Raw genomic sequence first — 27,805 nt, 5'->3', positions numbered from 1 at the left:
GCCAAGTTGTTTTAGACAAATGTCAAGAGGAAGATGGAGAGGACTGAAGATGACCTGGTCACACAGTGGGTCAAGATAAAAGAGACCTAGAAGGAAGAGTATCTTCATCTCTCTTACCGCCAGAAGCTTTTGGATCAGTGGCAATCCCTTCGGTAGGGATCAATATCTGTGGCTGATCGCGTTGCCAAGTTTGATGAATATATGATGCATTGTAACATCGAGGAGGACCTGTTAGTGACCCTTTCTCATTTCAAGATGGACCCCCGACCCGAGCTTTAGAGTGAGCTCATTCCTCATGACGTCAACACTCTAGAGCATGCCTACCAAGAGGTGCAAGAACTTGAGCAGTATCTTAAACCGCAATTCATGAGGCGATTCAACTCTCGTGAATCCAATGTTAGGGCCACTCCCTAAGGAGCTGAGCCTAATTTTGGGAATCAATCCAAAGCCCCTGCTGATACCCAATTCAACAATAGGACTGTGAAGGGCAAAGGTCTAGCTGGAATCAACTCAAGGGCAGGTGAGCAAATGCGATGTTACAACTGTCAAGGATATGATCATTTTGCACACTAATGCCTCACAAAAGAACAAAATAAGGCCTTCATGATTGGCGAAATTGATGAGGAAGTGGATGATCAGGGCGGTTGCGAAGAAAAAAAATATCAACTCAAAATTGTTTCTCATGAGGAACGAGATGGAGTTGAGACTGTACCACTTGCAATTGTGCCTTAGCCCAGGCCAAAAAGAGTGATGACTAGAGCAGGAATTCAATTTTCCATACTTATGTCAAGTGTGGTGACAAAAACTGCAAGCTAATAATTGATAGTAGTGGTTGCACCAATGTGGTTTCCACTAGCACTATATCTCATTTGGTTTTGAAACCCGTCCCTTACCCTCAGCCCTATCAAGTTTCTTACGTAGATGCGTCCTCGATACCGGTTTCTCAACGATTTCTTATTCCCATTCAGTTTGCTTCCTAAAAGCCTATGGACATAGGCCACATCATTTTGGGCAAACATTGGCTGTATGACCGAGATGTGACACTACTCGGCCTTTCGAATACGTGTTCATTTATGTGTGAAGGAAAGAGAATAAGATAAATCCTCTTCCGCCCAAAAGCACCCTAGAGAAGGAGAACATCAAGAAGGGTAACCCAAAAGATATGAGGAAGTCTCATCTTAAATCTCTCCACATAATAAACACCTAACAGTTTGAAAATGACACTAAGGCTGATTCGATGGTGTATGCCCTCATGGCAAGAGAGGTTACATCCGAGATTAGCGTAGAGTTGCCACCTGAAGTGAATCTGGTGTTGGAGGAATTTAGCAATGTTTTCCCTAGAGACCTACCCGATGAACTTCCACCCATGCAGTACATTCAACATGTCATAGATCTTGTCCTTAGGTCGACTCTAACAAACCTTCCTCACTGCCGAATGAACCCTACAAAGCATGCGGAGTTGAAGAGGCAAGTGGATGAGCTTCTTAAAAAATGGTTCATTCATGAGAGTTTTAAGTCCATATGCCTTGTCAGCCCTCCTCGCGCCTAAGAAAGATGGCACTTGGCGCATGCGCATGGACAGTCGGGCCATCAACAAGATCACAGTCAAATAGCGGTTTCCTATACCGCGTTTTGATGACATATTGGATATGATGGACAATGCCACGATCTCTTCCAAGATTGACCTCAAAAGTGAGTATCATCAAATACGTATTCGCCCACAAGATGAATGAAAAACAGCCTACAAGACGAGGACAAGCTATACACATGGTTAGTCATGCGTTTTGGATTGACTAACGCTCCAAGTACATTCATGAGAGTGATGACCCAGGTGTTGAGGCCCTTTATGGGTAAGACATTCATAAGAGTGATAACCCAAGAGATGAGGCCCTTTAAGGGTAAGTTCCTGGTACTTTATTTTGGCAACATCCTCATTTATATTACCTCTAAGGAACAACATCTCCACCATTTAAGGCAAGTTTGCAGGGTCCTTAGGACAGAAGTTGTATGCCAACCTAAAGAAGTGTTCTTTCATATCTAACAAAGTTATCTTCTTAGGGTTCATTGTTTCATCTACGGGCATGTCTGCAGATCCCGAGAAAGTTAAGGCCATAGTAAGTTGGCTTGAACCACGGAACATTCGTGAGGTGCTTAGTTTCCACGATTTAACTACCTTTTATATGCAATTCATTTGAGGCTTTATTTCTATTATGGCTCCCATCACGGATTGCATTAAAAAGGGAGAGTTCAAATGGACTGATGCAGCCTCCAAAGTGTTCAAAGAAATTAAAGGCAAGATGATTAAGGCTCTTGTCATTTGCCTTCCTGACGTTTCTAAAGTCTTCAAGGTTGCATGTGATGCATCTAGTGTAAGCATAAGTAAAGTGCTTAGCCAGGAAGGGCACCATGTTGCCTATTTCAACGAGAAGTTGAATGAAGTGAAGCAACGATACTCTACCTATGACAAGGAATTTTACGCGGTAGTCCAATCCTTGCAACAATGGCGACATTACCTACTACCGCAAGAGTTCGTTTTGTTTTCCGACCACGAGACTTTGCAATTCCTCAACTCCCAAGAGAAATTAAACCCAAGCCATGCCAAGTGTGTTGAGTTTCTCCAGGAGTACACCTTTATTCTGAAACACAAGGCCGAGGTCGAGAACAAACCTATTGATGCCCTAGTAGTCGAGTGGCGTTACTCCAATCCATGAGCATGGAAGTCACTGGGTTTAAACAATTGAAATGAGAGTATTTTGCGTGCCCAAATTTTGGGAAAGTGTACACATCACTTTTGGATGACCAGTCGAGGAGTGATAATGGGTTTGTCCTTATCGATGAGTTTTTATTTAAAGGCAACAGACCCTGCATTCCACACACCTCCCTTCGGGATTTCCTAATTTGGGAACTTCATGCTGGAGTAGTTGTCAGTCATTTCGATAGAGACAATACTATTGCCCTTGTCGAGAATAGGTTTTATTGGCCAACCTTGAGCGAGAAGTGGCTGAAATCATCGAGCAATGTAGGACTTGTCAACTCACAAAGCAAAAAAGGCATAACACTGGATTTTATACACCTTTATCAGTGTCACATGCTCCACAGCAAGATATTAGTATGGATTCCGCGCTTGGGCGACCCAAGACGATCAAAAAGCATGATTCCATCTTTGTGGTGGTGGACCGTTTCTCGAAAATGACCCATTCTCTCCCATGTTCCAAAACGTCCTATGCCTCCAACATTGCCAAGCTTTTCTTTGGAGAGGTAGTTCGGCTACATGACTTGCCAAAAACCATTGTGTCTAATAGTGATGTGAGATTCATGAGTTATTTTTGGAAGACACTTTAGCATATGACGGGTACGAGACTTCAATTCTCATCTGCATACCATCCTCAAACTGATAGTCAAACAGAAGTGGTCAACCGAAGTTTGGGTAACCTATTACGATGTCTTGTGGGTGACCATATTAGAACTTGGGATTTAGTTCTACCAGTCGCAGAGTTTACATATAATAGTTCAGTCAATAGATCGTAGGGATGAGTCCTTTTGAAGTGGTGCATGGTTACAAGCCTATGAAGCCTATAGATCTCATTCCCATGTCAGTCTTCCCTAGACCATCTGAGTCCGCGGATGCATTTGCATGACATATTCATGATTTGCATGCTGAAATCAAGAAACGAATAAATGTGAGCAATGATTTGTTGACTCTCATCACAGGTTTAAAGAATCTCAGATAGGAGATTATGTGATGGTAATAAGGCCATAACAGTTTCTGCAAGGCGTCGTAAAGAAATTACAAGCTGGTAGTGCAGGACCTTATAAGATATTGAAAAGATTGGGCCCCAATGCGTACGTTGTAGATCTTCCACCTGATATGGGCATTAGTTCTACATTCAATGTGGAAGATCTTGTGCCTTTTAAGGGTCCAGCGGTTTCACCTGATAGTCTTTATTCCGACCCTCACATTGACGCGGATGGTGGTGCTACCAACCTTCCCGATTTGCCCCACAACCCATGGCCCTTGCCAAACCATTTTTCCCAGCCTTTGCCTACTTTACCATCCCTACCTACCATAAGAGAAGAGATAGAGGGTATCTTGGATGAACAAGTGATTTCTACTAGACAAGGAGGTTATCAGAAATATCTCATTAAGTGGAAGAACAGGCTAGTGTCAGACAGTATGTGGATTACAGAGACTAACCTTCAGAGGCTAGACCTAAATCTCCTAGAGCATTATCGAAGTTTTATTTCGCCAAAGGAGAACACTTCTCAACCGAGGGCAGTTGATGAGGATATCCGAGCACCATTCAAAGTATACTAGAGTAGGAGAGCTTTAGCCCAGTTCCAGCATCACTATGTTTAAATGATCATTATATGGGGTCCGGATCAAGTACGCAATCGTGTTGGAAGACCCCACATGCATGTTTATGCATCTTTGAAGGCCCCGTAATGAGAAAATGTATGTGAGTTGCACGAAGGAGCTGATTTGATGCATCTAGATAGTTGGATTCATTGAATACACTTGTTAGACCATTGGATCGTGATTGTGGACCATCTTGATCGTGGACCATTGGACATGACGGAGTCACTAGATGGCTTAGTTTAGTTGTTTTGTTTATTTATTTTAGGAATTTTAGTTTATTTTATGTTTTAATTGAAATGAGGGGGAATTTTGGACATTTTTTAGCACTACAGGTGTTTTTGTCAAAACACCCCAAATAGACTATAAAAGCTTGGGTGTGTGAATGGCCTACGATTATTATGCACTGAATATATATATATATATATGTATGTATATGTATAATCTCCTTTGCTTGAGCAAAGAAAACCTCCTGTGATTGGAGTGAGGTGAAGTCATGGAGTGATTCCATCTTATCTCTCTCTTATTCTCTTTTTTCAAGGTATTATCTTCACCTTTCTCTTTATTTCTCTCTCTACTTCTCTCAATCTCTCTCTATTTCTCTATATTCCTTTGTTTTCCTTTTGGTTCCCTCAAAACCCCTCCCCATCATCTATAAAACTCACTTAAACCTACCCTAATTGTACAATCGAAAGGATGCCCACCCTTGACCGTACGGATTTGACCGTATGGCCATCCATACGATCAGCCCTAAGCCTAAAACCCTAACCTAGAACCTAGATTCCCAAATCCTAGCTTACCTAATCCCAAAACCTAATCCAATTCCCAATTTCCTAGTTCCTAAATTAATCGTAATCTACCAAACCTTACTACGACAAGTGATCCCCTTTGAATTAGGATTAATCCCTATGCTAGATGGAAGTTCTACCTTCCATACGTCCTAATTGAATAGTATCTTCTAAAGATCTCATTGTGGGATTATTGTTTGGTTTGAACTTGAGCATATTTGATACTAGAATTCTTGAAATTTGAGGTAGATTAGTTTTATTCTCTAATTAATCCATTATTTGATTTTATTGCTTCATCTTAAGTTAGATCATCTGTCCTGCATCACATACCCTCTACTCCTTTTCCTACATGAGCATTTAAGCCTCCTCCTACAAATATCCTCTCTCCGTTCAAAATTCCTTGCATTGGTCCATTCATAGCCAGATGAAAGTGTCTATTGATTCTATCCTCTAACCCTACCTACAGTACATGCACTAATAACATTGATCATATCCTCTCCTAACACAAGTTTTATTTATCGAATCCTATCACTTCCTCTTTTAACATCTACACTATCCATTAAATCCGTCTACCACCATCCCTGACCTATTTCTATTATTGTCCTTTCCTATATACCGAAGTTTATATCCATCAATTTCTCTTGTTTTTGCCCATTTCCACTTGGTCACCTAAATGCAAGTTATGCTAACACTCCATTTTTGTGTAACTACTACCTCCATACTCTTGTCAATGTTCCAATATTCTAAGTGGCAAGACGAATCCAACTCTCTTAAACTAACTTATTTACCCATGCGCGTCTGAAGTAGTGCAAGAACCCTTGCCTACTTCTCACAGCAACCAAGCTTTGTAGCATCACATTGCTTCTAGGGGGATGCCTTAGCCAATCCTTACCCATTTCTGATTACATCCAGGTTCCAATATAGCACATCACTTACAAGGAACAATCTAGCGTGAGTTTGAAATGTCATGTTGTTTGGATCCATGATGAAAGTAATGGAAAAAGTTTGACGCCAGCTACCCACCTAACACAGCCCTCCTTTATCCAAGCTTGGGATCGGCAATGCACGCACAAAACTCCCACATGGACTAGGTAATGGACCATTAATTAAGTTTACAGCAATCAAGGGCCATCTAATGGTCTTTTACATAGGTTGATCACAGTCAACAAGTTTGACCATGTGTTCAATGCTTATGTCGATGGTCCATATTGATCAGAATACAAAAGGTACAATCATTGATCTAAACAATCCATCAAATAGGTTCAGCAATGCATGCACAAAACTCCCACACGGACTATGTAATGGACCACAACTTAAGTTTTACTACAATCAATGGCTATCTAATGGTCTATTAAATACGTTGATCACAACGAACAAGTCTAACCATGCGTTCAATGCTTATGTCGATGGTCCATATTGATCAAAATACAAATGGTTCAACCATTGATCTAAACCATCCATCACATAGGTTCCACCCTTGATTGCCCATCCCTCTCAGAAAACCGCTTGAGCTAAATGATCCTAACCTTCCAATCAATTCCTAGGAAATTGACGGTCCATACTGATCATGCTACAAATGTTCCGATCATTGATCTTTGACATCTATCATGTGGGTCCACCCTTGATTGCGCATTGCTCTCAAAAAACACTTTGTTTGGATGAACCTAGCCTCCAATCAATGTCTAAGAAAATGAATGGTCCATATTAATCATACATTCATACTATAGATGGGCCGACCATTAACCTAGACCATCCATCACATTGGTCCCACCCTTGATTGCTCATCCCTTTCAAAAAACCGCTTTGGTTAAATGATCCTAATCTTCCAACCAATCAATGCCTAGGAAATTGACAGTCCATATTGATCATGCTACAAATGTTCCGATCATTGATCTTTGACATCCATCATGTGGGTCCACCCATGATCGCCCATCCCTCGAAAAAAAATCAGTTTGTTTAGACGATCCTAACATCAATCAATGCCTAAGAAAATGAATGGTCATTGCCCGCTCTCAGAAAATCACTTTGGATGGATGATCCTGGCCTTCCAATCAATGGGAATGAAAATGGATGATCCATATTGTCAATACTAGAAGTTGTGGCATCATTGATTAAAACTCTCCATCATGTGGGCCCCACACCTTTCATTGTCCATCCCTCTTAAAAAATCAATTTGGTCCAATGACCCTATGGCAAGATTTGGGGAATCCTTGATGAGTGTTGGAGCAAAATTCCATCATCTTTCAGAAATCTAGTAACCATTTTTGGGCACCGCAATTCCCAGTGGGTATTTAAATTCTTGGGATTTTCAATGCTCGTCATCCTCCAAACATCAAAATAATTGCAAGGGTAGTGGGAATCAGAATACTTGACCATTTGAATTACCCCTATCTAAGCAACCCCTAAAGGTGATTCTTTGAATGTCGCTTGATGGTCAAGTGCAACTGGTCACTTAATTGAATTGGAAATTGCTCACCTCCACATACGTTTGAAGTCAATAAATTGTTTTATTATAAATTATGATTTCCTTAAAACTTGTTTGAGGTCTTGTCAGAAAACATGAGTTGAAAAATGGAGGTGTAAAAACTGTTATTGCATTGGCAATGGAGGTTTAAGGCCTGTTTGTACACATCCTCAAAAGGGGCGTTTGACACCAAAGTGCCATTTTAAGCCAAACCCTAGTTTGTTTGTGTTTAGATGCACTTCCACGAACCATCATCTGATCCCCTGCTCAACAACATAAGCGCTAAAAAGCCCACTTGACAAAAACCAATCTGAATGGTTTTCAGCATTGACTAACAAAATTGCAGGAAATCCACTTTTGCAATGGCATAATTCATATTTCCACAGGCCCTAAATTAGCTCAAGTGGTTTTGGGACATACCAGCAAATAAACTTTTAACACGGCACTTGCAATGTCATAATTCATAATTTCATGTGCAAGCACTGGATGCTCAAGTTGTCAGCACATCAGCTACTAGAACATAACTCACTAGAGGTCCAAACAAAAAAGCTTAAGAATTTGAAATACTGAAGCCAATTTCAGTAAGCTTCTTCCAACTACATGAATCACATCCCAGTGTCAGTATGAGAAAGCACATACCGAACTGAAGATGAAAACTATGGCATGAGTCGATGATAGGGGACTTTGAAAATTAATGATAAGATGATCCGTGGAAAATGACAGTCCACACAATTATAGAGCTATTAAATGAACTTTCTTAGAATAAGAATTTTAAATGAGCGGTTATTATCGAGAATTGAGATGTGTACCTCGATATTATCATGCAGAGAAGTGATGACCTGAAACATACGAGAACAAACTTGAAGCTTTGGCTCAGTACTAAAGAAAAACTGAAGATAATAGATAAAAATTGGAAGTGATGTGTCAAGTGAATTCTTTCAGATTAACTACCCAAAACAAAAATTAAGATCATATTGAATAATCAGAATTTAAAAACAAAAAACGCCACATCTCCTTGTAAATCAGGAACAAGTTGACTTCACCTGATCACATGGGTCCCAACTATCAAGATTGATAAATATCATCTACAGTCAAATCTACTCAAATATAAGGAATGAAGGACAAGTAAAGCACAAATGGGCAACTGTAATCTGTACTTTAGCGTAAAATTTCTAAAAGAAATTAATCCAATAAATTTACTGTGTAATGGGGCAGAGGAGGTTTCAGTGTGAATTTGATAAGCTGAGATAGGTATTCGAGGTAATGAGTCACAAGTTGCTAATTTTGAAGTACGTTTCAATCTGGAAGAAGTTAAAGAGGTGGTGTTTAATGCTGAAGGAGATCAGGCTCCTGTCCCTGATGGTTTTCTGATGGCTTTTTATCAACCCTGTTGGCTGATTATTTAGGATGATCTCATCAAGGTGTTTGCAGAATCCCCTGGTCATGCTTTCACTTACACATCCATGGGAGTTCCAATTCCAAAGGTTGATGGGGCAAAGACTACATCAGACTTCGGGCCGATTATTTTAATCCGCAGCCTGTACAATATTATTGCACAAGCTCTGGCCAAAAGGATGTGCAAAGTTATTAATAGGGTCATTTCAACTTCCCAGATTGCATATCTTCATGGTAAATATGTTGGACAGTCCACTCTTTTGCCAACAAGTTGATTGATCACTATCACAAGAAGACTTCTTCTAGTTTGTTGTTCAAAGCAGATCATGTAAAGGTCTATGAGTATGGTTCTGAATATCAGTATAGGAGGGCATATCAGGCCAACCAAAATAAAATAAAATGCAGGCATCGCATATCGTATTGGCCGTATCAGCCTATATCAGTTGAATTATTTTTTAACCCAAAGAATTAAGGAAACATATCAGACAAAAGGGGAAAATGAGATATTCAAGAAACTATCATTCTTTTTCATATTTCGGACATGTATATAATGGTGTATTTGGCCTTTCTTTGATAAGAATGTTGTTTGTTGACTTGACTTGTTGAAAGCCAACCAAATGGGCCATGATTGAACGCAAACCAAGCATGACTTGGTGAATTAGGGCCCATTACATTGAAATAAAATAAAGACAATATTAAACACAGAAAAAGCTGATGGTTTACTTCTTTTGTCAGATTTTTCCCATAATAGTCCATTCCCCTTCAATTCATCAAATCGCATTAAAATCTTTTGTTATGATCCCTAAAATAGGCCTAGACCTCGTCAAAAATGATTTTCTAAGCTTACTTCCTCCATGATTCAAATGAAAATTGAAGAGAATTTTTTTAGAAGATATGAAGAAAATAAAAAAATCAAATTTGGACCTTTAAGGTCGTATCAGGCGGTATTGGCCGATGGGCTCTTTTCTAACTGTGGCGATACAGCCCCACATCGCATATCAAATTGAGCCAATACAGATACCATATGCCTATATCAACCAATATGATATAGATATTTAATCCATGCCGATAATTGCATCAACTGGAATTTTCTCCTTTATTTATTGGGCCATATGGGTTTTGGTATCCCTGGCTTTCAATTCTTATTAATGGGTACTCTAATGGTTTCTTTTCAGCTAAGTAGAGCATTTGTCAAGGAGATTTGTCCCTGCTGCTCTTTGCCATCATAGCAAATTCTCTCTAGAATTCTGTTGCACGTTGTCTCTTCCAGCATCATCAAAGGTATGCTAATTGCTGATGGAATTATTAGAGTCAGTTGCATTCAATTCACTGATGACACCTTATTCAATGACAGATTTTGGAGGAGATAATAAGCTGCAGCAGCAGGCACATCAGCTTTGTTACTTGTAATTGGAAGCCCTCACCTGGTGGCAGCTTCAAGATCACCTTCTACTGGTGTTTCTACGGCAATCCCAATTTTGCAGGTTGGGCGGTATAGTTTGCGATTATACTGGTTTGGTTACTAACTGAATTCTTAGGTCCTATGTATAAATGATTGCAGTGTGGCTGAAGCAGCAACAGTGTGACAAGCCAAGATTTTGAAAATATCATGATAACATCGTGAAAAATACACTAGAAGAAATTAATAGCGATGTTATCATGAGATTTTCAAAATCTTGGAACATTTTAAAAGTTGCGTTTTTATCGCAACATTTAACTCAAAATACTATTAAAAATATCACGGAATTGGCTATATAAATATATTTAAATTTTAAATTTATTTATTAATTTAAAATAAATATTTTTAAATATTTTCATTTTCAACAAGATTTCCCCAATAATATTCCAAGAAAATCCTCAAAACTTTGAAAATCTCCCGAGAATTTCCATGCCAAGAGTGAGATTTGTCACTGTGGGAAGTAGTAAATGCATCAGTTGACCTGAATTTTCTCCCAGCAATTATTAATGGAGACTCCCGGCAATGCAATCTCCTATGTCAACTCGAGGTCTCTATCACTGGAGGATCGCAGATCTCATTGAAGAAGCTTAAGATATCAGTAGCAATTAGCCTATGTCTTTTTCACATGCCATAAGAGAGACTAATAGTGCTGCAGACAAGCTCACAAAAGCAGGAGTTTCAAAGTCCAGTCTCTTTGTTATAAACAGGAGATATGCATGAAGCAGGTTCCTGTTTCTAGTTTTATTTCATTGTATATTCATCGATTTCTGTTTCTGTCGATACCCCTATTTTGTTCCAGTTTAGGTTTACTCATTTTGTATTCTAGTTTGGTCTTTCAATAAAATCCAGATTACCTGTTAAAAAAGGACGATTGAAAACATATGGATTCATTTTCTATCAGAAAATCAATGACTAAAGAAAGAAGAGAGGCCTACCTGAATAAATAGCCGATGAAGACCTTCTTGCTCAGCAGAGTTGAATGTTGAAAATGCTTTGTTGAACTCCTACAGGTACATAAAAAAGACAAATGACAGCTTATGGTATGAGAGAATGAATTGCGCCAATGGAAGATTGTAGTTATCAAAGCTAGTCCCACGTGCTGTAATAAAATACATTCAGCCTAAAATAGATTCAAGGTGTGATTGGCCTCGATAAGCATTATTTTTATCAATGACAATAGTATTTCAATAAGCTACTAAAAGCAAATGAAAATTAAAACAGCCAGAATCCGTCCCCATCTCCCCATTGAACAAAATAAAAACATATAGGGTACAAGTAACTAACCAAGAGCCATAACTCATTGGCTCGATCCTCTCTCTTTCCATGTAGAACCTTCATCAACTATTGTTCATCCCATGGACTACAAGTTTTAGCTCATAGCTCTTCAAAAATCACTTGTTCCCGTCAGTCCCTTGTCTATAATAACTCATTGTTAATAATAACTCATTATTGGGGTGATCGTCACAGGCCACTATTTTCTAGGTCCCTTGGCTCGATCCTCTCTCTTTCCATGTAGAACCTTCGTCAACTAATGTTCATCCCATGGACTACGAGTCTTAGCTCATAGCTCTTCAAAAATCACTTGTTCCCGTCAGTCCCTTGTCTATAATAACTCATTCTCATTGTTAAGCCCCCCCTGTTTGGAAGTTTTACACAACCATCCTCATACAATTACAATGCAAATGCCAAATGAAACATTTTATCCCTGTATCATACAGGATTGTAACAAAGTTGTGAGTTATAAAGCATTTTGGGGAAACATGTCAACAGTATTTTGTCCAAGACAAATTCGGGCTAACCAAGAAATATTTTAGGTTAGCATGGATAGTGGAATTAACAAAATAGAAGTGCTGAGTAATTTATATTTGATATAGGATAGGGGCAGAAGATATGTAATACATACCTCTTTAGAGCATGCCGTTAAAAGAGAAAGGATACCCCGCTTAAACGACTTCTTTAGATTTGAATGTCGAAAGCCAGAGGGAGGATGAGTTGTATTCTCCATCTATAAAGCACAGTCAAAAGGTTCCAAGTGGTGCCCACCTAACAAATTGGTCACAACAGGGTATTAAGAAATGCAAGAAAATGAATCTTTTTTAGAATAATATAAGAAAGAAATGGTATTAACATAGTAGTCAGAAGCTTCAATGTGTGTTGCCTACCAACTTTGAAACCTGGCTATTGAAACTCTTTGGCCACTGATATAGCTTATTTTCTCCGAGCACTAAACAAGCTACTGGAGACGTTGCAATTCTGAACCTTGCTCTCTCCATGCAAGTCAATATGGCATGTGTGCATGATCTAATCAGCCATACAGTTCAACTAGTAAGGCACGGTCTGTCCACTGTGGGGCCGACAAAGTGAAACTCCTGGATGGCTCAAATGGAAGCAGATTGTGTAGTGAGTAACTCAGTAGGCTGAGCGTACTGAATAAACTCTGTGGGGTCCACCATGATTTATATATTTTATCCACTCATTCTATCCATTTTATCATATAATTTTAGTGCCTAAGCCCAAAAATAAAGCATATCAAAAACTCAAATGGAACACACCATGGGAAACAGTGTGAATTGAACGTCTACCATTGAAAAATTCTTGAGGGCCACAGAAGTTTTGGATCAAGGTTATATTTATGTTTTCTCTTCCATCCAGTGTTTTTGTGATCTTATGAACAGGTTGGATGACAAATAAACATCACTGCGGGGCCTAGCAATGTTTCAACAGTGGAAATCATTATTCCCACTGTTTCCTGTGGTATGGTCGACTTCAGCTTTGGATATGCTTCAATTTTGGTCTCAACCCGTTAAATGAGATGAGAAAACGGATGGACGGTGTGGATAAACCGCGTACATTCATGGTGGGCCCAACAGAGTTTACTCAGTACGATAAGAGACTACTGAGTAACTCAGTACGCAATCCGATTTCGGCTGAAATGAGCCAAACGATTTACAAAGAAGAAGAAAATAATAATGCAACTGCCAACAGTGGCCCCACAGATGAACAGTATGCCCATGGTGTGGCCAACCACATCAACGGATTGGATGGCTGAGATGAACAGAAAAACATTTTAGGGCTGATGATAGTGGAGCCTAACGGATAGACGGTCTGTCTACTGTGAGGCCGGCCATTTCAACGGTCTGGATGGCTGAAACAGGATCAAGTAATTTTAAAAAGCCATCATAATTGGGCCAGACCACATCAATGGTAAGGAAGTTCAAGAAAAAAAAAAAAACACGAAATAAGTTAAAAATCATACCTCTGCAATCTCTCTTCTTCTTCTTCCCCTTTAAAAAATTTCAAGAGCTGGTCCGTACGGCCTATATGTGGAGAGAGAGTGTGTGGTGATCGATGGTGGGTTTGGGAGGAAGAGGCAACAGCGTCTTGTTTGGACTTTGGAGAAGGCTTTGGGGGAAGAGAGAAACAGGGGAGTTTTCATTCAACTATTTTCATTCCCGCCAACATGTCACACGTGAATCGCATCTTGACCCTGCAAAAGGAGCGCGGATTGTCTGCGACGAAAATGGATTGCGTACCGATTAAAGTACTGATATGCTGCCAAACAACCGAGGGGATTTAAACCCTCCGCAATCCCCTCCAATCAAATGTGCCAAACGACCCAAAGTGGACCATACCACGAGAAATTTCCACCGTTGAAAACTTCCTAGGGCCACAGTTGTGTTTATTTGTCGTCCAACTTGTTCATGAGATCACACAGACATAGGCATAGGAAAAAAACAAATATCATATTGCTCCAAAGCTTATGTTGTGCCCGATAAATTTTCGATGGGCGTGGTCCACTTGAGCTTTGGATATGCTTTACATTTTAGGGTACAGCCCTAAAAATCCCTGGTAAAATGGATGGACGGAGTGGATAGAATATATAGATAGATGACACTGGATCCAAAGAGTTTAGTAAGTACGCTTAGAGCAAGGTTGACGCTTGTGAGAGTGAGAATCGACTCCATCCATTTCTCCGTGTCATATTATGACATGAAAACAAAAGTTAGGTATATGTACCACACCACACGAAACAGTGAAGATTCAACTACATTAAAATATTCAAGGTCACGGAAGCTTCGGATCATGCAAATATTTTTATTCTTCAATTCATCTCAGTAAAAATGACCTTACTAACGCACTTTTTAATGTAGCACGGCCCACTTGATTTTTGGATTGTCTCATTTTTTGCTCATTTTATTATATGGTATGATACAACAAAGTGAATGGATGGAATGGATTTCTCACAAACATCACTTTGGCCCCATCTAACTTCATGTAACTGGCAATCTGCCTCGCACATCCTTACCATGTCACGAATGGTGTGTAAGATACAACACCTCGAATTTTGAGCCCCCCATCGTATTCGTAATATCCACGTGGTTCATCTAGTGAGAGATTACTTCATATAACTTGTGGCAGAAATAACATCAATCAGAAGCTAAAGTGGGCTACCAAGCAATAAATGATAAGGATGTAAATGGCCAACATAAAATCCTTTTAGTCATTTTTATATGTTATTCATTTATTCATCGAGTTATGACTCGAGGTGTTGTATCTAGTTTCTAGCTGTTCTGATAAAGTTAATATGAGGGCAACATGTGGCATTATATAAAGAATAAGATATGAATAAAAATATCTTTAAGGATTTAGAGCTTTTTTGTGCGATTAAAACTGGCATAAATATGGTTTTACATGTAAATGGATAGTCGATGGAATGTTATGGTCGATATATAAGAAGCGATGTCGAAATGTTAAAATATAAAAGGCGACCGAGGGCAATAAAGTTTTGCCAGTGAGCATTCAAAAGTAGAATCGTCTTGAAGAATAAACGTACAAAAAGAATGATCTAGAGAGAAAAGGCTTTTGCACTATTGTAACCGTTGCAGTAATGGAAGAATGATATGGAAAATTAAGTTACAACAAAAATCTATAAATAATAGATGAATTCAACAAAATAAAATCATCATCTTAACAATCAAAACAAAGCAACCGACGATAATCAATTTATCAATTTATATTTTATCTTATTTTATTCTACGAGTAGCAGTGATTATTAGTCATAATCTTTAGTCGTAATCCAAGTCTACACTCATACGTTGGATTTGTGCTATTTATCCAATATCAATCAGTTATTTCAAAAGATACATACATGCAGTTGCTCTTAGTAACCAATTGTAAGTTTTTCATTTTGTTTGATTTTCATTAGTATTTTGAAAGTCCTTTATTATAAAAGGCACAAAGTAACACATCTTCAGATGAAGAACTCCACCATCCAATTATCACCTGATCGTTATCAAATTTTGTGAGTAGCTGAGTAAGCGACTGATCTTCTCATAATATGGTCATACGCATTCATATTAGACGTAACTACTTATTTTAACGCTCAGGGTCAAAGTCAATTGGTTTGGATCAAGTCGTTGTATCAACTCTAACATGCCCGCATAATGAAAAACAAACCAAGTAGCCAACCTTTTTTAGCACACCTGACAGGACTCAATTATATTTGGCGGTGCAAAATTCACTTTGAATCATGAGCTGAATGAGTGATCGTAATACTTCAATAGCCACTATTATAACTAACGAGCCTCCTATTTAAGATAAGTAGTTGCAAGTCCAACAAGTGCCTGAGTAAGGAAATCCACTGCCTAGTCTGGTGTCTGACCCTTCAAATCCTAACAGACCATCGACATCTCGAGTCAAACCTCTTGAAATTCTGTTAGCCATGATGGTTGATATGTAAATGGGATTCAGCACATTGCAGAACTATCGTGAGTTCAGGCAAAACAATCGCGAGCTCAAACCGAGACTTTCAATGGGTGGATGGTTGGCCACACTATGAGCATGAACCGTTTGGTGGCTTTATTCCCTGATAAAGCACTTGTTGGACCTCAGCAACATGTCGATGCAAGTTTTATTAGGAATTGGGCATCTGTACTACCAGTCCAACTGATGCCATTAACACTTTCAATATAGTGAAACACACCACCTATTCTTATCCCAGTCCGATCCAGGATATGTGAAATTCACCAATACTGGCAATTTTCATACATCATAAACATATTCATATCCAAGACATACGAAATTCACCGCCACTAGTAGCTTTCAGACGTCCTGAACGTGGAAATAAAAATGTATAGCATGAAGCTATGAATCAAGGGATGCTCCGCTGAGAGAGGGAGGGGGGTGCTTACATAAAAATTAACTGTATAATGAATAACAATAACAGGATGGCTCAGAAGTACCTCCAGTTGCTCCACGACAATATTAAGCTTAACCAAATCGTTCAACTAGTTTAAGAAGTGGCAGGCCAAGTTCTCGGACGAACTACTGCTCCTGCTTATCATCAACATATTATGATTGGATTGATCGACAATATCCATTGTCAGTGAATTATCGACCTGGTTTTATGTTATTTGTAGGTGATACGGGTTAATCAACCGTGGAACACGTATGTTGATTCACCATATAATGTAGAAATTTGGCCAATAATGAGTATTATAAATTATAATTATTTGGTTATTCACTCACTAGGATAGCATTTTCTCGGTATTCCAATCTGCTGCCAAATTCCATACAAAGTTGGCTAGAATTTAAAGAAAATTTCCATGCTTAGTTCTTTTATAAGGACAATTTTGCTCGTTTTTTACAATTACTAGGGGAATTGGTCAATAATTACATTGCTCGATTTAAAAGAGTAAAAAGTTAATGTATAAGTGATTATGACCGAAGCAAAATTTTTCAATTTGACTTGAGATGGATTGGAATTCAAGTTTTGAAAGAAGTTTATCAGAGCTAAATTCACAGACTTTTACGATAATCAATGGGGCAAATGAATTCATCAACATTGACATATTATCATGACCCTGATCATAATGTTGCAATGGTTGAAATGATAACTAGATAATCATTCACATGTTACCCCTTAAAGCAGAGACCGTGACAACCACTAATTAGAAAGTTCAAAGGTCCTACACTTTTGATATTTCTCATGCTGATAAAATCTTTGATATTATATTAGCTGCCAAATTTATCAAAATCCTGGCTAATCATAACATTTCGACAAATGGATAATTAATGTAAATAGTATGGAACTTGGTTACATTCCACTAACAAATGTATTATTTTTAGGAATGTTATCTAAGATAATATTGACAAATAGTTGATGAGATTTTATTTATTTATATATATATATATTTTAAAAAAGTTATTTGATATTGATTTGTTTCCATTCAATATAGATACTAACATGTCTATCATCAATCCTAAGAGGTTGGTTCAGCTACGATAAATTATCGATCTTGGAGTACATATGAATCAACCTACGGAGTAAAACGGCATGAGGGGTGTGAGGCATGAGACTGCGGTCGACCAAACTGAAGCATATCTAGGGCCAACAATGTCAAATTATTAGCACCTTTGTGATAAATGTGCAAGGCCGACTCAATTAAAATGGGATATCTTCTTGATTGAAATATTCAGCGAGACAATCGACCAATCAGAATTGTGAGAAAAGAAATGCATTTATTCATCAAAAAGACAAACACAATAGTGACTAAACTTGAATTGTTAAGGGCCAAAGATGGTTAAACCTCAACCTAGTCGAGAAAGTGTTTGGAAAAGGCTAAGTCATCCAAAATTTTCAGCAATGCCCGATGATAAGACTCACGCTCAAAAGCGGCATTAACAAAGACACGCAGACTGTTAAGAGAAGGCGATCAGGTGTTGTTTTAAATCAGCCCCTGATTTATCAGCCAACTCAATCAAGGTTGGCAGTACCAAAGCCGGAAGCAAAGGAATATATATTGGCCGATGTAAAAAAATCAACAAAGTTTCATACACGACATGACTCAATCGGAAATCCTAATTATGATAAGATGAGAATAAACATGGAAGAATCAGATGATTACCTCGGTGATGAAGAATTTTTGAATGATCATCTGATTTAAAAGTAGTTTGCTAAGGTAAGAGCATTAAAATTATTTCATTCTAAAGTGAATGAAGGAAGCATGAACGAGGCCGAAGAAAATATTCAACCAATTTTTAGATACACCTGGGGGGCAATGTATGAATTCGATCATACAATTTGGTTCATTTCCACTGAATACATTAGATTGTAATATAGTATTGCCTCTGCCATTAAATTTTTAGGCTAAACCATCTCAATCGAACACGACGGAAGGAGATGTAAAAAATTTAAGTCCACCAATAATTATCCAATATGGATATTTTGATTCTGACGAGGAAGCCAAACATGTGTCGACCGTGACGATCCTGGTCGACAATGGAACTGTTGTTAACATTCTACCAGTCAAAATGACATTTAAACTTAAAAGACTCAATATGACTTGTCCTGACTGAGGTCATAATGAGCAAATTTGTATGAGGAATAACACAAATGCACGACGTTTTACCGGTCGAATTAACGGTGGGAACCAGTAAGGTGTTAGCCGTTTTCTTTGTAGTTGATACTCCATCAAACTACAATGCGTTGCTTGTATGAGATTGAACTCATTCATTCTCGTGCACCAATTCAAGATTTTATGGAATCAAGATAGAGTGGAACTGATTTTAGCTGATAAGAAACCATTATTAGCTATGTTTAATGCAGTCGAAGCTTATTTCTATAGACACGAGATAAGACATATACGATTCATAGGGGTGAGACCATGATGGTAGACCAATTGGCATTGATGTTTTAATCCACCCTGATATATCGTACAAGATATTGCTACCGTGATTCAAGTAAATAATGAGTTGCCGAAAGTTATAATTCCCTTCCTCGTGACTGCAAGGTGCACGATCGAAGAAATTTTACAATGAAACGATCATTGGTCAGGGCCGAGTTAACAACCATAGTACAACAACTCGAGGAGATTTTACAAAATTATGATGATGGGTGTTTTATTGATACATTCAATATATTCATACCGGTCGATCGAGAAACTGAGGACAGTATAAAAATGAAGTATTTGAAGCCAGTTTCAGAGAAATTAAAGGTTTTCAGCTTCAGGTTAAGGATCCTATGGTAAAAAAAAATTTAAGGACCAAAAAATATCCCAAACCTATTTCTATTAGTGGATTCAAAGACTCCCAACCAAGGCCAGAGTCATCAATTTACTTAAAAAGTTTGTTGATTGTTTTGTTTGGGATTATCACGACTTTCCTATGGTGAACTGACATTTGATTCAAAATAGGTTACCAATGAAAAAGATATATTGGCTACATAAATAACCACCGAGGCCGATGACGGCCGAAGTAACACAAAAGGTCAATGAAGAAATTGAACGACTTTTAAAGATAAGTTTTATTAAATCCATCAGATATGCTGAATGCATTTCAAACATAGTATCAGTTATCAAGAAGAATGGTAAGCTCCGAGTATGAATTGATTTTTGAAATTTAAATTGAACCACACTAAATGACAAGTATCTCATGCCTATGGTAGATTAACTAATTGATCGGGCAATTGGGCATCAAATAGTGTATTTTATGGATTATCATTTATGATATAATCAAATAAATATTACAGTAGAAGATGTCCCAAAGGCAACCTTTAAATATCCTAATCCTTATGGATATATTTTGCGGGGTTGTAATGTCTTTTGAGCTTAAAAATACTAGAGTCACTTATCAAAGAGACGTGAATGCATTTTTTTCATAATATGATTGACTGATTCGTGGAAATATATATCGATGACATAATGGTCAAATCGGCTAGCTCAACCAAGTATATCAACCGTTTATGAGAGTCATTCGAAAGAATGAAGATTCATAAATTGAAAATGGACCCTCATAAATGTGCTTTTGGTGTATCGACCAAATATTTTTTTGATTTCATGGTATATCATAGTGGAATCGAGATCGATCAATATAAAGCGCGACTAATAGTAGAAGCTCAGCCATCAAAAACAAAAAATGAGTAGTAAAGATTTATTGGCAATGTTAACTTTACACGGTATTTTGTTTTTAACTGTGCTGAAAAAACTAATGTGTTTTTCTTATTTACTGAAGTTGAAACAGGTGGATGAGTTCAAATGGGAAGCAGAGCATCAATTGACTTTCGATTGCATTAAATAGTATTTGTCAAAGCCACCGGTAAAAGGTCGACCGCTTAAATTGTATATTTTAGCTTCTGCATAGTCAATTGGAGCCTTTGTTAGCGAAAGATGGTGATCGAATTTAGCGTGTGGTCTATTATCATAGTCGAACATTACAGGAGATTAGGAGGTGATATTCGATTATGAAAAAGTTATGTTTATCATTGTACTCTACAACTACAAAGTTATGACATTATTTGTTGGCTGAAATAGTCAATGTAGTTGCAATAACCGATCTATTAAATTATATGTTAAATCGGCTGATTTTAAATGGTCGAATTAGCAAATGTATTATCATGTTGTTTGAGTTTGATTTAGTTTATATGCCGTGAAGGGTTATAAAATGACCGAAGCAAAATTTTTCAATTTGACTTGAGATGGATTGGAATTCAAGCTTTGAAAGAAGTTTATCAGAGCTAAATTCACAGACCTTTACAATAATCAGTGAGGCAAATGAATTCATCAGCATTGACATATTATTATAACCCTAATCATAATGTTGCAATGGTTGAAATGATAACTAAATAATCATTCACATGTTACCCCTTAAAGCAGAGACCGTGACAACCACTAATTAGAAATATCACACCTTTGATATTTCTCATGCTGATAAAATCTTTGATATTATATTAGCTGTCAAATTTATCAAAATCGTGGCTAATCATAAGATTTTAACAAATGAATAATTAATGTAAATAGTATGGAACTCGGTTACATTCCACTAACAAATGTATTGTTTTCAGGAATGTTATCTAAGATAATATTGACAAATGGTTAATGAGATTTTATTTATTTATATATTTTTTTTAAAAAGTAAGCTGATTGATATTGATTTGCTTCCATTCAGTATAGATACTAACATGTCCATCATCAATCCAAAGAGGTTGGTTCAGCTACGATAAATTATCAATCATGGAGTACATATGAATCAACCTACGGAGTAAAACGGCATGAGGGGTGTGGGGCATGAGACTGCGGTCGACCAAATTGAAACATATCTAGGGCCAACAATGTCAAATTATTAGTACCTTTGTAATAAATGTGCAAGGCCGACTCAATCAAAATGAGATGTCTTCTCGACTGAAATATTCAGCGAGACAATCGACTAATTATAATTGTGAGAAAAGAAACGCATTTATTCATAAAAAAGACAAACACAGTAGTGATTAGACTTGAATTGTTAAGGGCCAAGGATGGTTAAACCTCAACCTAGTCGAGAAAGTGCTTGGAAAAGGCTAAGTCATCCAAAATTCCCAGCAATGCCCGATGATATAACTCACGCTCAAAAGCGACATTAACAAAGACACAGACTATTAAGAGAAGGCGGTCAGGTGTTGTTTTAAATCAACCCCTGATTTATTAGCCAACTCAATCAAGGTTGGCAATACCTAAGCCGGAAGCAAAGGAACATATATTAGCCGATGTAAAAAATCAACCAAGTTTCATACAAGACATGATTCAATCGGAAATCCTAATTATGATAAGACGAGAATAAACATGGAAGAATCAGACGATTACCTCGGTGATGAAGAATTTTTGAATGATCATCTGATTTAAAAGTAGTTTGCCAAGGTAAGAGCATTAAAATCGTTTCATTCTAAAGTGAATGGAGGAAGCATGAACGAGGTTGAAGAAAATATTAAACCAATTTTTAAATATACTTGTGGGGCAATGTATGAATTCGATCATACAATTTGGTTCATTTCCACTGAATACATTAGATTGTAATATGGTATTGCCTCTGCCATTAAATTTTTAGGCTAAACCATCTCAACCGAGCATGACGGAAAAATTAAGTCCACCAATAATTATCCAATATGGATATTTTGATTCCAACGAGGAAGCCAAACATGTGTCGACCGTGACGATCCTGGTCGACAATGGAACTGTTGTTAACATTCTACCAGTCAAAATGACATTTAAACTTAAAAGACTCAATATGACTTATCCTGACTGAGGTCATAATGAGCAAATTTGTATGAGGAATAACACAAATGCACGGCGTTTTACCGGTCGAATTAACGGTGGGAACCAGTAAGGTGTTAGCCATTTTCTTTGTAGTTGATATTCCATTAAACTACAATGCGTTGCTTGTATGAGATTGAACTCATTCATTCTCGTGCACCAATTTAAGATTCTATGGAATCAAGATAGAGTGGAACTGGTTTTAGCTGATAAGAAACTATTATTAGATATGTTTAATGCAGTCGAAGCTTATTTCTATAGACACGAGATAAGACATATACGATTCATAGGGTGAGACCATGATGGTAGACCAATTGGTATTGATGTTTTAATCCACCCTGATATATCGTACAAGATATTGCTACTGTGATTCAAGTAAATAATGAGTTGCCGAAAGTTATAATTCCCTTCCTCGTGACTACAAGGTGCACGATCGAAGAAATTTTACAATGAAACGATCATTGGTCAGGGCCGAGTTAACAACCATAGTACAATAACTCGAGGAGACTTTACGAAATCATGGTGATGGGTGTTTTATTGATACGTTCAATATAGTCATACCGGTCGATCGAGAAACTGAAGACGGTATAAAAAATGAAATATTTGAAGCCAGTTTCAGAGAAATTAGAGGCTTTTCAGCTTCAGGTTAAGGATCTTATGGTAAAAATAAATTTAAGGACCGAACAATATCCCAAACCTATTTCTATTAGTGGATTCAAAGACTCCCAACCAAGGTCGGAGTCATCAATTTACTTAAAAAGTTTATTGATTGTTTTGTTTGGGATTATCACGACTTTCCTATGGTGGACTGACATTTGATTCAAAATAGGTTACCAATGAAAAAGAGATATTGGCTACATAAATAACCACCGAGGCCGATGATGGCCGAAGTAACACAAAAGCTCAGTGAAAAAAATTGAACGACTTTTAAAGATAAATTTTATTAAATCCATCAGATATGCCGAATGCATTTCAAACATAGTATCAGTTATCAAGAACAATGGTAAGCTCCTAGTATGAATTGATTTTTGAAATTTAAATTGAACCACACCAAATGACAAGTATCTCATGCCCATGGTAGATTAACTAATTGATCAGGCAATTGGGCATCAAATAGTGTATTTTATGGATTGTCATTTATGATATAATCAAATAAGCATTACAGTAGAAGATGTCCCAAAGGCGACCTTTAAATATCCTAATCCTTATGAATATGTTTTGTGGGGTTGTAATGTCTTTTGAGCTTAAAAATACTAAAGTCACTTATCAAAGAGACGTGAATGCATTTTTTTTCATAATATGATTAACCGATTCATGGAAATATATATCGATGACATAATGGTCAAATCAGCTAGCTCAACCAAGTATATCAACTGTTAACGAGAGTTATTTGAAAGAATGAGGATTCATAAATTGAAAATGGACCCTCATAAATGTGCTTTTGGTGTATCGGCCGGATATTTTTTCGATTTTATGGTATATCATAGTGGAATCGAGATCGATCAATATAAAGCGCGACTAATAGTAGAAGCTTGGCCATCAAAAATAAAAAATGAGTAGTAAAGATTTATTGGCAATGTTAACTTTACACGGTAATTTGTTTTTAGCTGTGCTGAAAAAACGAATGTGTTTTTCTTATTTACTGAAGTTGAAACAAGTAGATGAGTTCAAATGGGAAGCAGAGCATCAATTGACTTTCGACCGCATTAAATAGTATTTGTCCAAGCCACCGGTAAAAGGTCGATCGCTTAAATTGTATATTTTAGCTTCTGCATAGTCAATTGGAGCCTTTGTTAGCAAAAGATGGTGATCGAATTTAGCGTGTGGTCTATTATCATAGTCGAACATTACAAGAGATTAGGAGGTGATATTCGATCATGAAAAAGTTATGTTTATCATTATACTCTACAACTACGAAGTTACGACATTATTTGTTGGCTGAAATAGTCAATGTAGTTGCAATAACCGATCTATTAAATTATATGTTAAATTGGCTGATTTTAAATGGTTGAATTAGCAAATGTATTATCATGTTGTTCGAGTTTGATTTAGTTTATATGCCACGGAGGGTTTTAAAATAATATGCCATAGCAACTTTTCTTACTAATCATCCTTCAGATATAAAATGTTGACTTCCTTTAGAGGCCTTAGACATGTACGTGGCTTATCGATCACCCTGAAAACTAATGTTTAATGGTTCAGGAACCGATGAAAGATTAAGAAGCAAAACTGTTCTGATCGATCCAGTTGGTATAAAATAAAAAATTTGCATTCCAACTTAAGTTTGATTATACCAACAATCAAACTGAATACAAATCTTTGATAATCGATATAGAATTGTTGACTAGATTGGGAGAAAAAGTTATATTCATTATGAGTGATTCTTTGTTGGTGATAAAGTAGTTCAATTGTTTATTTAATTTCCAAGTACAACTTTACAATCATATTATTTATCGGCGATTCAATTGTTAGGTAGATTTGACGATGTCGAGTTGAAACACAAACTCGAAAAAATGATACTGATGCCAATGATATGACATTGTTAGCATCTGGGCTTCAAATCGCACAGGGATTTGAAGAAATAATGATAGTTGTTCAAATGAAGTCATTGCTCTCAGTTTTTCAGAGGAAATCGAAAAATGAATTTTGCATAGTCGAAGTGAGTGATGATGATTAAAAAGCTCTAATTATAGAGTATCTCCGGTCTTCACGTACGAAGTTCGGCCGAGATATTGAGAGGATGATTGTAAATTATATATTGGTTGACAAAGAGTTGTATAAAAAATGGGACGATAATATGTTACTGCGATGTTTGGACAAAAAAGAGTCTATACTAACCATGAGTGGAGTACATGAAAGAATTTTGTTGATCATACTAGGTTGGAAGGAAAATGAGATTCACACTTCGATGTTATGGGTATTTCTGGCCGAACATGTTTGTAAATTGTGACCAATATATAAAAGGTGTGAAGCATGTCAGAAACATGAACCGCTACAACATGTGTTTGCGACCGAATTGCGCCCAATTATCAAACATTGGGCATTTCAAGGACGAGTTATTGATTCGATAGGGAAAAATTATCATTCATCATCTAAAGGGCATAATTTCATTATGTGGCGACCAATTATTTCACCAATTGGGTAGAAGTAAAGCTGATGTTATGAATAGATCATTATGAAATTATTGAGTTCATCCAAACTCGTATAATTAATCAAATTGGAATTCATGAATCAATCATGATGGAACCGTGGAGAAGCATTTCATCCAAGCAAGTCAATGTGATGACTGATTCGTATAAGATCAAGTTAATGCATTCATCACCTTATTATGCTCTGACTAACGCCCAGGCTAAGACTAGTAACAATGTTATTAAGAAATTTTTATAGGTAATGATCTATGAAAATACAAAATAGTTGTACGCTAAAGTTGTCAGAGGCTTTTTGGGCATATCTGTTCACTCCCCAAGTGTAGGGTTGTGATGTATTAATAAACTCGGTGAGATCGAGGTCGAATCCCAAGGGACTGATACCTGTATGCTGTCTGAAACTAGGTAGAATTAGAACTAGACTAAGATGTGATCTAAATCAAATAGAATTTAAGGAGTAATTGTAGAATAATTATCTAATAACTTAAGGAATTCAAAGGAAGGAAACTAGGGATTCGGAGGATCCACTTGTAGAGATCCGGGCTTCAAATCGCACAGGATTGCCTTCGGAGGTTTTTTAAACAAGACCAAAACAAAACTTCAAAATTAAAGGAAACAAACAAAACCACCCCAATAATGGGAAAGGACAAACAACTCCAGGAAAGCCAGCAAAAAAACCCCAAAAATTGGCGGCACTCCCCAGGAAACCTCAGGGAGCCTCACTCCCCGGGGAGCCCCCTCACGAAAGAGCCCCTACTGCAGGTTGGTTCCGCCCGAATTCCACCCACCCGGCCCGACAAATCAACGGACGCCAACCCAGCTAGAGAAAAATAAAGGCGCTCAAGGCTGGAAAGTTACTACAACCTCCAGCCATAATGGCTAACTGCCTGGCTAAGGCGGCTACAGGCCAGGCTTAGGCACCGGCTAAAGGCGGCTAAGGCCATGGCCCCAAGGACCGCCCAAATTTTAGGCCCGCCCATAAGGGCCGGCTAAGGCAGGCAAGGGCTCAGGGCAAGCAAATGGCTCAGGGCAAGCAAATGGCTCAGGGCAAGCAAATGGCTCAGGGCAAGCAAATGGCTCAGGGCAGGCATTAAAAAAAAATAAATCCGGGCAGCCAAGCCCAAGGAAGAGGCGGGCCCATTTCCACTAGCGCAGAAAAATTCCCCAATGCCCAAAATTAAGGCACCTTTGGGCCTGGCTTGGGGGCCGGCCCCAGTTTAAAGGGGCCAGTGCCCCCGGCGGCTGATTTTTTTGAGTTGGGGCCGACCCTTTCGCTACAGTTTGAATAGTTAGAAACCTTGGGGCCCAGTACCTTCACAAAGTGGAAGAGTGGTAAGGGGCGGGGCCCCAATTATTTTTCCGCAACGCGCTGGGGGCGGGCCGGGGAGGGCCCTAATTGAAACCGGGGCTAGGCACCCTAAAAAAAAAAAAAAAAAGGGCGGGCGGGCCCCTAAAGGCCTAGGCGATAACAGGTCTAAAACCCAAGAAAAGGGCGAGCCCGACAGGCCTGGCAACAACTTGTGCTGCCTAAAAAAACCAGCCCTTTCCTGTCTCTCTTGGAAAAAGGTAGGGAAAGGGCAAATTTCGGGGGGTTGGGATAGGAGGGGGGGGGAATTTTTTTTGAAATAAGGGGGGAATTTTTTGGGTTGGAAGGAATTGGTGGTTTCTTGTAACTTCGCACGCCTTCCACGGAGGACGGCGAGCGGTTGGTGCACGAACTAGGAGTTGATGCGACACTGAAGGAAAGTAGATGATAGTTGTTCAAATGAAGTCATTGCTCTCAGTTTTTCAGAGAAAATCGACAAATGAATTTTGCATAGTCGAAGTGAGTGATGATGATTAAAGAGCTCTAATTATAGAGTATCTCCGGTCTTCACATACGAAGTTCGGCTGAGATATTGATAGGATAATTGTAAATTATATATTGGTTGACAAAGAGCTGTATCGAAAATGGGACGATAATATGTTACTGCGATGTTTGGACAAAAAAGAGTCTATACTAACCATGAGTGGAGTACATGAAAGAATTTTGTTGATCATACTAGGTTGGAAGGAAAATGAGACTCACGCTTTGATGTTATGGGTATTTCTGGCCGAACATGTTTGTAAATTGTGACCAATATATAAAAGGTGTGAA

At 38.0% G+C, this 27,805-nt stretch overlaps 1 protein-coding gene across 2 annotated transcripts in view; it reads right to left on the bottom strand.

The window, feature by feature from the left end:
* Positions 1 to 13,984, bottom strand: part of LOC131235045 (uncharacterized) — a 31,080-nt gene extending 17,096 nt beyond the window's left edge. Inside the window, exons 1-5 of one of the 2 annotated variants that reach the window (XM_058232141.1) lie at positions 13,717 to 13,984; positions 12,623 to 12,761; positions 12,364 to 12,503; positions 11,396 to 11,464; positions 8,416 to 8,445 (exon numbers count right to left, since the gene is read on the bottom strand). In XM_058232141.1, coding sequence (XP_058088124.1) covers positions 8,416 to 8,445; positions 11,396 to 11,464; positions 12,364 to 12,465 — 201 coding nt within the window. In that variant the 5' untranslated portion in view covers positions 12,466 to 12,503; positions 12,623 to 12,761; positions 13,717 to 13,984. The remainder of the gene's footprint in view (positions 1 to 8,415; positions 8,446 to 11,395; positions 11,465 to 12,363; positions 12,504 to 12,622; positions 12,762 to 13,716) is intronic. The other variant, XM_058232140.1, reaches the window with a different exon arrangement.
* Positions 13,985 to 27,805: the final 13,821 nt, after the last annotated feature.

This window comes from Magnolia sinica, chromosome 19, assembly GCF_029962835.1.
Source record: "Magnolia sinica isolate HGM2019 chromosome 19, MsV1, whole genome shotgun sequence".
Classification (NCBI taxonomy): Eukaryota; Viridiplantae; Streptophyta; class Magnoliopsida; order Magnoliales; family Magnoliaceae; genus Magnolia; species Magnolia sinica.
The sequence above is the reverse complement of the archived record's forward strand: the minus strand, read 5'-3'. Positions and strand labels throughout refer to the sequence as shown.